Raw genomic sequence first — 12,596 nt, 5'->3', positions numbered from 1 at the left:
AGCAGTTTGGACTTCAGAATCTCATCTGCTAAATGAAACCACAAGAATTCAGTGAGTCTAGTATATATGATCCTGTAAAAACATGGCATTAATGCTATACAGAGCTCTCACAGATTACTGTGAGGGTGGGGGTCTGTTTATTTGTAAAATAATAATAATAATAATAATAATAATAATAATAAATATTTTGGAAAGTGTAAAACTAACCAGAATTTCATCATATTTCACAACTTATTGAAAAAAAGATGTCATTAACTGTTCAGCACACTTTATGTCAAAAACATCAAAGAATCATAAGGGGTAACCTTGGCATTATCTTTGACTCAAAACTTTCCATCTGCATGCTAAATCCAGTCGTGTTTTCCTTCAGCAACATCAGTAAACCGACGCGTTCCAGAAGAAGTCGTCCTAGCATTTATACTATGCCTTTAACTCTCCCCTCACTGGTGTCAGTTTGAAAAATTAAACCAGTTTAAAGAGACATCATCGGTTCTCTGGGCCTACCCCTCAGCTACAATGTAGAGATCACTTTCTTAGATCTTCAAACAGGTCTTTCTTCTAGTTGTAATAAAGTGGAGGTTGAAAGGTGACTGTGCCTTTTCCATCAGGATTCCTCGACTTTGGAACAACCTGCCTGTGGAGATAAGATGAGCAGAGTCTCTGCCTGCTTTAAGGTGACGGCATCTGTTAAACACCTGCTGTTAAATTCCAGCCCCACCCTTTCTGATTGTTGTAATTGTGCTTCTCGTTCTTTATCAAAGCTCTTGTGATAATGATGGATTATAACAGTCGCTTTTCAACAAACAAGAAAAAAACTGGCTATTTGCCCTATATAGGGTTAATCTATTACTTGGTTAAATTTTAACTCATTCTTAAAGACAGACACGTATATTCCAGTTTCCCCCACTCTGATGCTTTGTAGCGATATGAAACATGTCCACAGGCACAGACGCAACAGCGAGAGATATAAGTAGATAAAAAGAGACAATCGATAAGCACGTAGTCATTTCACCGACGCCGCTCAGGCTTTAAGAGAGACAGCTGCATTTGCTTCAAAGAGAAAAGGAAAAAAATGAACTATTTTGTTGGGTCACATTGTACCAAAACTAGTTTACATTTCATTTATTTCTAAAAAGATAACCAATGTGGCAAGATGAAGTCATTTTAAGGGTCTTTTCACAGAGATAAATGTTTGTCCTTAAATTGTTTATTTTCTGTGAAAGTAGCGGTCGTCCAGAAAGGGGACATCACATTTTCATGTCTTTAACAAAAGAAAAATAGGTTTTGCATTGTGTCTTTTCTTTCAGTTAACAATATGTAGAATGTCTTGAAGCACATTCATAAATGAAGATAGATTGTCCTTATAATCATGAATAATGTACATCGGGGTTTTTTTTTGTCTTTTAGTATATTTATGAACAGAGATTAATCATGATTAAATGCAATTTGTCCAATGCTGCCCTGTTATTAACTCAACTAACATTCTTAATAATTTCACTCTCCTAATCTTGATAGATACCAAGCAGGAAAACCCCAATAAATTAACTGAAAGATAAAAGAGATAAAAAGATAACGAATGTTATTGTCTTCATCTGTCACTGGTCATAATGTTATGGCTGGTGTTTGATATATGCTGTGGCTAAATACACCTTCAATTTAAGTCGGCACACACTGAGTACAGTAAAATGTCTTGAAGGATACTCCTGAGCTTTTCCAAGGATGGCGGGTCTATAAATCTATAAGATAGCCCTCACTTTTCAAGATTTAATGAGATCCACCAGTAAAAAGTCAGATATCAAAGGTTCTATTCCTACAGCATCATAATCGCACCGTACACTTAAATCCTTGAGGATAATGAAGTAAATTAACTTTTCATTTAATCTACGCCTTATCTTAAATTATACCTGGCATAAAAATGATAAGAGGCCATTTAATCTCCGAGTGAGCAACTGTGTTTTTCAGTCTATTTTTAGCTGATGTGCATTTGAAGAGGGTCGCAATACTTTGCTTTGGAGCCACAAAACGCAAAAACACACAACACCCTTACAGTCAATATAGATAAATCCCCTAGAATCTAATGTCATATAAGTGCAGGTCCTTGATGAATAGGTGAAGACAGGCTGTTATAGTTTTGTATTGACACGTGAAAAAATGAGAATTAATTCTCTTGCAGTTCCACATTCTTAAACCCAGAATAAGATATCATTAGAAAAAAGTCATACATTAGTTCAGGTACATGCCGCCATCCCATGGGCGTATGGAGAGACTACTAGCTGCTGGAAGCATACACACACACACACACACACACACACACAGACACACACCACGAAATCACTGTGAGATCACAAATACAGTATATTATCTGGTTTTACACATATTTCTCTTCACTTGTGCTTTATTATGATCTCTGTCTGGTCATTTTGTGTGTCTTTGAGATCAATAAGTTTTTATTTCTCCCGAGTCAGTGTCCGCCATCTTCATCTGTAGTTGTTATGAATCGTCTTGATTGTGTCTCAAAAGTTTCCCTTTCACTGAAGCTCATTCACAGAGTGGATTCAGACAATAAGACCTTTCAACTGAAATATGGAACACACTGTTTTTATCAAATGTGTGTGAATAAAACAACAGGCATACTGATGGAATTCATGTGAATCGGAGGGGTCAAAGATAAGGTCCAAAGAGAGCCCCCCTGGCCAAGTGGAAAATCTGATCTCAGTAGCCGCTGAATCTTCTTTATTTCCTGGGGGAGTCGCTGAAAGAGCGTACAAATGGGAGCTCTAAGAAAGTAGCACACTTTGAGTGAATTTGCTCAAACTAAATGTTCAAAGATAAAACAATCAAAACTGTCAACAAAGTGAAGTGAAGTTAATTATGGTTGAATTGCTGTTGAATTGATGTTTCCAGATCTGTGGATCTGAGCAGTCAAAAAAAGACCAACTATGGAAGAATATGTTGCTTTTAAACATTTTTGCAATTATACAACAAAACCCGTGATAAAAACTATATTACACCCAAAAACATACAAAAGTTGAAAAAAAAAAGTTTAAAGTTCATTACAATGTTGAGATGAATTCAGTTTAGCTAGATACATGGATCATCATTTAACTCAGTTTAATTATTTATTTATTTAATTAACTCATTTTAATTATTTCTAAAATGCAATTTGTAATTTTTAGTAAAAAGATGAAAAATTCATCAATTCAGGCTGTCAGCTTGACCAGCTGGCTGGCATGACTGAATATAGGGGAGCTCAGGGATTAAAAGAGGTTTATTTCTGTATTGGATCTCAGGTCTGAGGGTGTGGCTCATTCTTCACTGTGGTTTTGGGATCTCAGGTGTTTAAATTCATCTCTGGTAGCACACAGCTGGCCTGATTTTATTTATTTTTTTAATACTTCAACCTGCACAAATGAGAGCATGCATAGACATGACTGTCTAGATTATTGTTGTTATTATTATCATTATTACATTATCATTATTATGTTTCCGTTTGACTCCTATGGCACACTCCAGTTTAAACATGCGCCCCAATAGTAAGTGAGCTTGACATAATTGAATATGAAAGGTTAAGACCATGTTTGATCAAATATGTGACAAATGCCTTCACTGGTCTATATAATTGTCAATTAAGAACCAACGCCTCTGATTGGCTGAAAGACTGCTTGACTAGCTTAACTGGTTTCAGTGATAATTTAACAAAGTGTATACTAAACGTTTAACTACTATAGCATAGCACTTATAATAGAGCTTGGGCAGCATTTAGTTTTTACAGACTGTGTGGAAAAAAAGTGTGATATAAACGTTTATTACCTGTGTTGTGACGAAGATATCGGCGGTGAGCAGCTAAGAGTAATTCTTCTTACTTCGGTGCATATCCCGTTTGGAGCAGAGCTTTTTTAAAAAAAAAAATAAATTAAATATAAATAAATAAATGAAATGACTGTAGCGGAGTTGTAGCACACCACCTTTACCGGAAGGTTCATGATGTGCTGATGCGTTCAAGAACACCCAGGAAAATCCGGAATTTAGAAAAAAAAACTGAACCAAATGAAACGCCCGTCCTACAAAGTGCAGTAAATTCATTTACCTTGTGAGGTATTCGTTTTTGTTATGTATTCTGGCTAAGATATTTTTCACACGGTTGCGTTTTGTTTCATGGCGTGCCTTCGGTATGTTTCCAGTATGTTTCCAGTATGTCCCTGAACGTATCACAGTGTGTTGTGACTGTACTTTACAAAGTCGCGTCTTTAGGAACAAGTCAGTCTGACATGAGACGGATGGCTGAGGAGATACAACCCATCCAGGAGCAGAGGTCAGCTCTACTTACGTCTTCTTTCGTGTGCATTCATGTATATGCCGTTTGATTTCATGTACTTTCATCAAAGTTTACTTTCGTTTGTGGCGTATGTTTGTGTGGAAATCAGTCTACAATGTTTCTACAAGTTATGACTGTTCAGGAGTAGTATTAAAACACGTTTCTATCACAAAAATAACTTTCTCTGTTCAAAATTCATAGAGTGCAGGTCTATCGGCGTGTGTTTGTTTTCCGGGGAATCCCTGCTGTTCCTCATTCATAGAAAACAACAAAATCTAATCTCCACCTACTTTGAGTTTGCTGTGACTTTTTAAAGCCTGTCTTTCACTGGAATTAAAACTGTTGTAATCAAGACAGTTTAAACCTGAAATGTGTGTTTGAAAACAAGTCGGCTCAAATCGGATCAATCTTAATCCTGATATTGGACATAAAAGTCTCAAAGTACACAGAAGAGGCAAAGTGTTTCGATTTACAACTCGCATGTGAAGTTTTTGTCCAGAAGGAAAATTGCTTGCAAGCAGCACTGATAAAAGCCAATGTCATGTGTTCAAAGTTCACTTTACAGCCCGCCTGTGTTTGCATGTGCTTTATGTGTCCTGCCTATCTGCCGCCTGTCTGAAATCTCAGCTCCTGGATACTGAGTTGGCTTCCCTCCTGGTGCCCGACATCCCCTTCTCAGCTGAAAGAGGCGGAGGAGAAAATGCTGAAGAGTAAGTGTATTTATTGAGAGAATGTCTGGGGCTGGAAAAAAAGAAAGAAAAGAAAAGAAAGTCTGATGTCTGTCATCAATCTGAAGTGATGGAGATGATTTCCTCCTGCAGCTGTGAAGAGTCCTTTCTCCAGGCAGCACGTCCGGATATCCAGCAGCAACTACCTGTGGACCCTCGCCTTTTCCAGCCAGCCGCAGCCCCCGGCCCGGGCCAGGACCCCTCTGGTTCTGCTGCACGGCTTCGGAGGAGGGGTCGGCCTCTGGGCCCAGAACCTGGACCGCCTCTCCGGCGGCCGTACGGTCTACGCCCTCGACCTGCTGGGCTTCGGCCGGAGCAGCCGCCCCCACTTCAGCACCAGCGCCGAGGGGGCCGAGGAGCAGTTCGTGGCGGCCCTGGAGGAGTGGAGGGAGAAGGTGGGGCTGGAGGCAATGGTGCTGCTGGGACACAACCTCGGAGGATACCTGGCTGCAGCGTACACGCTCAGACACCCACACAGGTGGGTTTGTGTGACGCTCTTTGAAGTGGTTTCCCACTTTCTGGGCAGTACTACAGTCATGAATGTAGGGAGCAATGCAGGGAAAATTGGGTTTGCATGATGGGATTTAAAGCTGACAAATTAAAATAAGTCTCCTAGGCACATTTTGCACAATTTAGGTTTAAAAATAAATCAATAATATGCATGTGTTTCAGAAAGATATTTGTTAAATTAAGCAGTTTTTACAGTCATTTATAGCTGAGGCACTGGTCCGTCTTTAAATATCTGCATTTTATTGTGTCCTTTTATCTGTCAACAGGGTGGAGCGGCTGCTGCTGGTGGAGCCGTGGGGATTTCCAGCTCGACCCGAAAACAAAAATCACGCCTCCATCCCAGTGTGGATCAGATTAATGGGCGCCGTCATGAGTCCCTTCAACCCTTTGGCAGGACTCAGGCTGGCCGGACCTTTGGGTCAGACAGGCAGAGTTTCTTCTCCTGTGTTGAAAATGGAGAGAATTTTCTCCGATCTTATCTGTATTTCTCATCATTTCAGGTCCAATGCTGGTCCAGACCATCCGGTCAGACTTCAAGCAGAAGTATTCGTCTGTGTTTGACGACAACACTGTGTCCGACTACATCTACCACCTGAACGCCCAGACGCCAAGGTAACGCGTCCTTTCAGGCCGACGCTATCAAACACAGTCGGTTATCCCTCAGCTTGCTTCTGTCTGTTCCAGCGGCGAGACGGCCTTCAGGAACATGACCATTCCCTACGGCTGGGCTCAGAGGCCCATGCTGGAGAGGATCGGCCTGGTCAGAGCGGACATTCCCATCTCCTTCATCTACGGATCGCGCTCCAGCATTGACAGCGACTCCGGATACGCGTTCAAGAAAATCAGACCAGATGTGGAAATCAAAGTAGGTTTATTTTATGGTGGATATTAACTTAAATAATGTACCTCTTATAAGATCTGGGGGGGGTTTTGTTAGAGATACTTCTTCTTTAATAATGTTTTCTCATTGATTTGCATTGAAACCATGAAGATATTTGGACTCACAAGCTCAAAACCCACATGCATGTGAAGGGAATTCTGCATCGGTGTGGATGTGAGTGTGTGTGTGTCTCTCTTGTGTTTTCCCGTGTGACGGACCTGTCCAGACCAGAGTCAGCCGGGATCGGCTCCAGTGCACCGTGACCCTGAACTGCATAAAGTGAATAGAAGATGAAACGCTGGACGGATTTGGAGCTGTCAGAAAATTCAAACATTGCTATGCTAAAATGTAACTGAGGTTTATGCGAGTCGAGTTGAGGAGGAAGCAGTCGTGTCACAAGGGGGCTGGACATGGGATTGGATCGAATAGATTCACTTCTATATCGAATTCGCGCCCTTCATTAGTCTTTAATCAGTGTAAATTGTCACTGACCTTCGTGTTCACGCATCGTCTCACACATGAAGGATGATGTTGGGGTTCAGTGTTGTTTACGCATGGAGATTAGCTGGTATTGAGGGAGGAGCCTCTCTACTGATCCACAGCTTTATGCACTGTTTGGTTCACACAGTGTTTATTACGATATCTACCAAAGCTCTCAGATCTAGATAAAGGGATTCGATTGCTGGCTGGAAGCTGCTACCCTACGCACACAAGTGGCCTTTTCGAGACGTCCCTCTGCCATCGATCTGTTTCTGACTGCTTCTGCTTTGTTTGAACTTGTCAGGTGATCAGGGGAGCCGGTCATTACGTGTTCGCCGACCAGCCGGAAGACTTCAACCAGACGGTCCTTCAGATTCTGGACGGCGCGGAGACGGATGGGAAAGACAAGGGAGTGAAGCAGTGAGAGGTCTCTCTCGCTCAGTGAAAACCGACCGAAGAGCACGAGGATGAACCAATCCGAAGCCATTACACAACCACAGCAGTTTAACTGTAAGCCTCTTTATCATGCACTTTACTCTTAAGAGAGACCCATCACTGACAGGCTTCCAAGGTCTGACTCTCCCCTAGGCTTGGGGGTCTTATTAGCTGGTGCCATGGGTCTCAGTATTCATGTAAATACATTTTGTAAATAAATCTGTAATGCGGTCTATGCAGTATTTTTAATCCCCCCCACCCCCCTGCCTCCTGCCTGTTAAGAATAGGAGGGTTTCAGATTAGCTTCTTAGAAACTATTGAACAACCCTCCTCCAGGGGAATGTGTGGTTTTGGATACAGGTTACAGAAAACTGTACAGGGTGCTCCCTTTCTGACCCCTCTCGAAATCTGTGAGCGATATGAGGGAGAAGTAAATAGGGCAAAGGGCTTCGGTCCTTTTTCAGGAAACTCCTTCGCTTCTCCAGGAACTCTGCGGCCGCACGCGGCCAACAGATGGCAGCACAGCGACAGCCTGCTGCCTCTCCTCTCCTCTCCTCTCTGTGTGGTAGAGCAGTGACTCCCATACAAACTGCCCCTGCACATGCATATTGAGTGGAGTGACCGACTCAAGAGACCTGGACAGTGATGCTCTCAGAGCAGTACGACTCCGCTCAGTGCTAAGTCACAACCGCAGTGACAGAATAGGGTCAGAGATGTGTGCCGGACTAAAAATAGGCCTTTTTCTTTTTTCGAAGAGGCATCACCACGAGTCAAACAGCTCAGGAGAATATGTTAATTTAGTGAATGTCTTAGTCTGCAAAAAAAAAAAAAAAAAAAATGTAATGGGAAAACAAATGTTTGAAGTGCACGTGTCCTTTTCTTTTGGATTTTTTTTTCACTAAGAAAAAGTGAATTTCACTGGAGGAGGCCACAGAAAAGCTTAATCTTCTTGGAAATTATAACATCAAAGTCAATAAAGATACATGTATCTGAGAGCGAAGTTCAAAATGTTATTGGGGCCATTGTTACAGTCTTGTAATGTTTCAAACACTGACCTTCTGTTTCTTGCGTGGATCATTCTTGCAGGCAATGAGATACACATAAAGACAGAGTTACAGTTCATGATGGCATTGCACGATAAGCTCCCTTCTATTTCTTTCAGCTGACTTTTTCACTGGTGTGTTCAACAGGAAAAATTTGGAGTTATCAATTAGCCCTAAATGCATGTTTTGGGACTATATTAGAAGAAAACCAAAGCACGCACAGGGGGAATGTCAAACCCTGCACATAAAGGAAAACCCAGCCTAGACTCGACAGTGAATTACAACTAGCCCATGTTGAAAATGCACACAGCTTGACAACTCGGATCCTGAACATTCCCTGTTTCTCAGTTGTTGTTGTGTGATTCAAAAATTTAATGCAATGTAATGGACTCTTATTATTTCAGTGTAAATGTTCCTTTTTTCTTTTTGTTGGCACTTTGTGATCCTTGTTGTCGACTCTTTCTTTGCAAAAAAAAAAGTTTTAATATTTACATATTAAAAAAATACACATAATTTCAAATAAGTTTGTAGACTCTGAGGTCGATCAAAACTGTAAATCGAATGAAAATGACAGTGTCTGATACCTGGTGGTCTGATACCTACTGTGACTGTTTTTGCTGGAATTCGGCAGAAATCATCATGTGTTGCTCTGAAGTTGCAGATGATCAAACAGGTTGATGTGAACTTATCTATATGAGTCCCCCCCCGCCGTTGCCCCTGCCTGTCTCCGCCGCTCCTGGCACATCAACCCCGCCACCCTAAACTGTCTCCTGGCAACAGTGTATCCACGGAGACCGAGTCCTCTCCAGAGGAAGTGATGTGGCGGGGGTAATTATGGGCTGTTTGTTTTCTTGAAGACGTTTGTCAAAGGAGCGTTCGACGGCAGCTCGCAGGGTCGACTGTGTGCACGCCTGATGCGCTCGTGCTCCTCAACATCCGCTCAGTGAGCCTCCGGGTGTGTTCGTCACGTTGGTCTCGTCCGGTCAGCCACACAGGCACAAAATGACTAAATGACAAAACAAAACAAAAAAAAAGACAGAAAAATATCAGCATATGAAATGTGTGTGCACACAGTGACACGCAGCTTTAATCAGCACAACCACCTGCAGGAGCTCAAATCTTAGAGTTATCCTTGATTATATGAACTACATCTCTATTATTCTGACCCACAGCAGTGAAAAGTCCCCAAACAGAAACATTTCCTAAAGTAAAATACAAAAACTTTTAATATTTGTGCAACAACACATACTTTTGTGGTGGTGAAATTTGATAATCAGCCATTATGTTCCTATAAATCATGGATTTCTTGTGAAACGAGTGTGTCAAAACTTTAAAAAACAATGTTCTTGCTCTCTAAAAGTTTCACCAATGATTAATGAGTGATTTATTAATGTCAGAAAGGCTAAACAGATCTGTTACTACTGGGTTTGCTCTTGGCCTGAACCGTAATGTGAACAGAAACAATACAATCAGAATAGATGTGAAATTATTGTTTTTCCTTCATCATGGTTAATTCAATATAAATGGATTCAGATTTGGGCTTTCTCCATCTTCCCTACCTGTGATCAATGCCTACTGGGGGGCTGTGAGAGGTAAGTTACTATTAAGATCATAAAAAGTTGTCAAATTGCAGTGCGGACTCAAAAGGAATAAAGGTTTATAATGGGAGTCAGTTTGCTCTAGAAGTTAGTTTCCCATTGGGATCTGTGCCACCTATCATCTTTAACAGCATCTTGCATTTGAGTGTGAAACATACTTCAATAGAACTATGAAATTTAGGCCCTTCTTGATGTTTTGTAGCAACTTTTGACCAAAAAAATTTACGTTTACTAACCAGGGAGAACATGCAAACTCCTCACAGAGAAGTTGTTACTGTGTCTAGAGAGCAGCTAATCTAAACAATTCCAGCTGCCACGGGAAAAATAAAAGGCCTCTTTCAATCACTCACGGCGCTGTAGTCATCCATCATCTCAGTGCAAAATAGGAGACAACAAAGTTCATTTTTTTTCCTGTAACAATCAACCTGTGTAATTAAATGCATGCATCATCCACAGGCAGTTCCACTCCCCTCCCGTCTGATCCCAGCAATAATAGTTTATCTGAGAGTGACGAATGATATTTACAGTGCCGAGATTTATTTTTACCCACTGAAGGAAGCGGCCCAGACTGGCATTTTAACAAGAAATAAAGACAAATAGTCTGTGAAGTCCTGTGCAGCGAGTGTTCAATCAAAACAGCAACTCTCTTTGCGCGTACGTATCTAGAAAGTTGAACCGAGGAGCCGAAGGCTGCAGCAGTCTCTCTGCAGCGAGAGAGAGGCTAATGATCACAGCCTTTCAAATCTGTGCACATCAGGAAAGACTAACTGAAGCCGGGCGCGATGTTGCCAGATGGCGGGTGATTTTCTACAGACAGGAAAGGCTGTGGATGTGATGACTTCTCTTCATCTGCCACAGGCAGTGAAAAGGATCTTAAGAGGCACTGAGGGTTTTACATAAAGCGGGCCTCGCACTCGCTGCTGAAGTGAGGTGCTACGCGATTCATAAAATCTCTGTGAAAGCTGGTAATTTGTTCTGCGTCGATGAAGCTATTGATCCCGCGGAACTAAATCTGGCCTCTGAGCCACTTCCTGGAAGCAGGATTTCCATACTGGTGTACCGAGTGTTGGTTCACTTCATTAAGTGTTTTCCTAATAAAGCCTGTTGCACTGTTATCATTATAAAAAATATGACCCCCACCTCCTATTGTGTACTGAAGCTAATAATTCTGATTTCATACAGTTTTTCAATACTAAACTATGTCATCAGCAATCATAAAATTTATATTTTAGATCATTCATACATAATAAAATTAAAAGAAATCAACTCTTTAAATGGCAAAAAAGGAACAAAAGCAGACCTACTTCATAATTTGATGCAGAAAACTACAAGAGATCAACTTTTTATTGTATCAATTGTAAACAATCTATTATGACGCTGTTCTCATAGTAAGAATATTGAACATTGCTCCATGTTTTGATCACATGATTTCTGTTGTGGTTTGCCACTTTGCTTTGATGATTAGAAGTTGAAGCAGAAGTTGTAAAAATGTTCCTATTTTATCTAAAAAAGTGATGAATGCATTTATAATTTAAATACTATGTTCATGGACTCAATAAACTTGCTTGGTGTGAAATGTCTCAGTTCAGAGAAGGTTTTACAAATTTGCATTTATTTATACTATTAAGAAGCATTGTAGCTGAGATAAAATGAGTGAATCTTAGTGAATCAGCACATTAACAAGAAAAAAGTGTTTTCATCATGATATTTAGTCATTGTGTGAAGAAAAGATAAATGCATATTACTACTGAAACGTCCTTTTGATGATGCAGGTTGGACATATTTGAAACTTTTATATATGAGTTACTGAACACATAAAGGATGCTGGTCTCAGCTTAGTTATTAGTTCAACATAATTTTGATATTATTGGTTTGGAATGATTTATTAGATAGATTCGATATTCATTTTCACATCTGTTTCAGCCGTGATGTTAAACACCAAACAACAGACTGCTAATACCTCTTAATTATTCTGTGATTTCATTCAGATACTATTCAGTTTCTTCAGAAAACAGGCTGTCAGGGGTTTATTTGTTGTGTCACAGCCTTCTGTCGTCTGTAATAACCGGGCTTGCTTCTTCCCAGACTGTCACAGCTGATCAGGTTTGTCTTTAATTGACTTTAATGGAATTTTCCTCCATTGGTGTTTTTCCTCTCCGTTCAGTCCTTGATTTCACATTGTGCAATGTGAAAACGTGATGTTCTTGGATAAACACACACACACAGACACACACACACACACACACACACACACACACACCACAAATAGTACAACACATACTTCTCAATGTCAGACTAAAAAGCTCCCATCAGATGGCCAAACACTGTTTGTGTACTCAGAGCTCAGCTCTCTGTTTGCGTGTGTGTGTGTGTGTGTGTGTGTGTGTGTGTGTGTGTGTGTGTGTGTGTGTGTGTGTGTGTGTGTGTGTGTGTGTGTGTGTGTGTGTGTGTGTGTGTGTGTGTGTGTGTGTGTGTGTGGCTCCAGTGACAGCGTGGTGCAGGAGTTCAGCCTCCTCACTGAACTGCTCTGACAGTCAGATTAAATGTCCTGCTGACAGAAACATCCTTCAGTCTGCAGCAGAAAACTCACAGAGACAAACATCCAGC

General features: G+C 40.9%; 1 protein-coding gene across 1 annotated transcript; it reads left to right on the top strand.

Moving 5' to 3' along the window:
• The first annotated feature begins 4,219 nt into the window (after nucleotides 1-4,219).
• Nucleotides 4,220-8,269, top strand: LOC115380880 (1-acylglycerol-3-phosphate O-acyltransferase ABHD5-like). The gene is made up of 7 exons (XM_030082162.1): nucleotides 4,220-4,312; nucleotides 4,943-5,025; nucleotides 5,137-5,521; nucleotides 5,820-5,971; nucleotides 6,054-6,165; nucleotides 6,238-6,418; nucleotides 7,218-8,269. The coding sequence occupies exons 1-7, from the start codon at nucleotides 4,269-4,271 to the stop codon at nucleotides 7,335-7,337; spliced, it is 1,077 nt and encodes a 358-aa protein (XP_029938022.1). The 5' UTR covers nucleotides 4,220-4,268; the 3' UTR covers nucleotides 7,338-8,269.
• Nucleotides 8,270-12,596: the final 4,327 nt, after the last annotated feature.

Source organism: Salarias fasciatus, chromosome 22, assembly GCF_902148845.1.
Source record: "Salarias fasciatus chromosome 22, fSalaFa1.1, whole genome shotgun sequence".
Lineage (NCBI taxonomy): Eukaryota > Metazoa > Chordata > Actinopteri > Blenniiformes > Blenniidae > Salarias > Salarias fasciatus.
The sequence above is the reverse complement of the archived record's forward strand: the minus strand, read 5'-3'. Positions and strand labels throughout refer to the sequence as shown.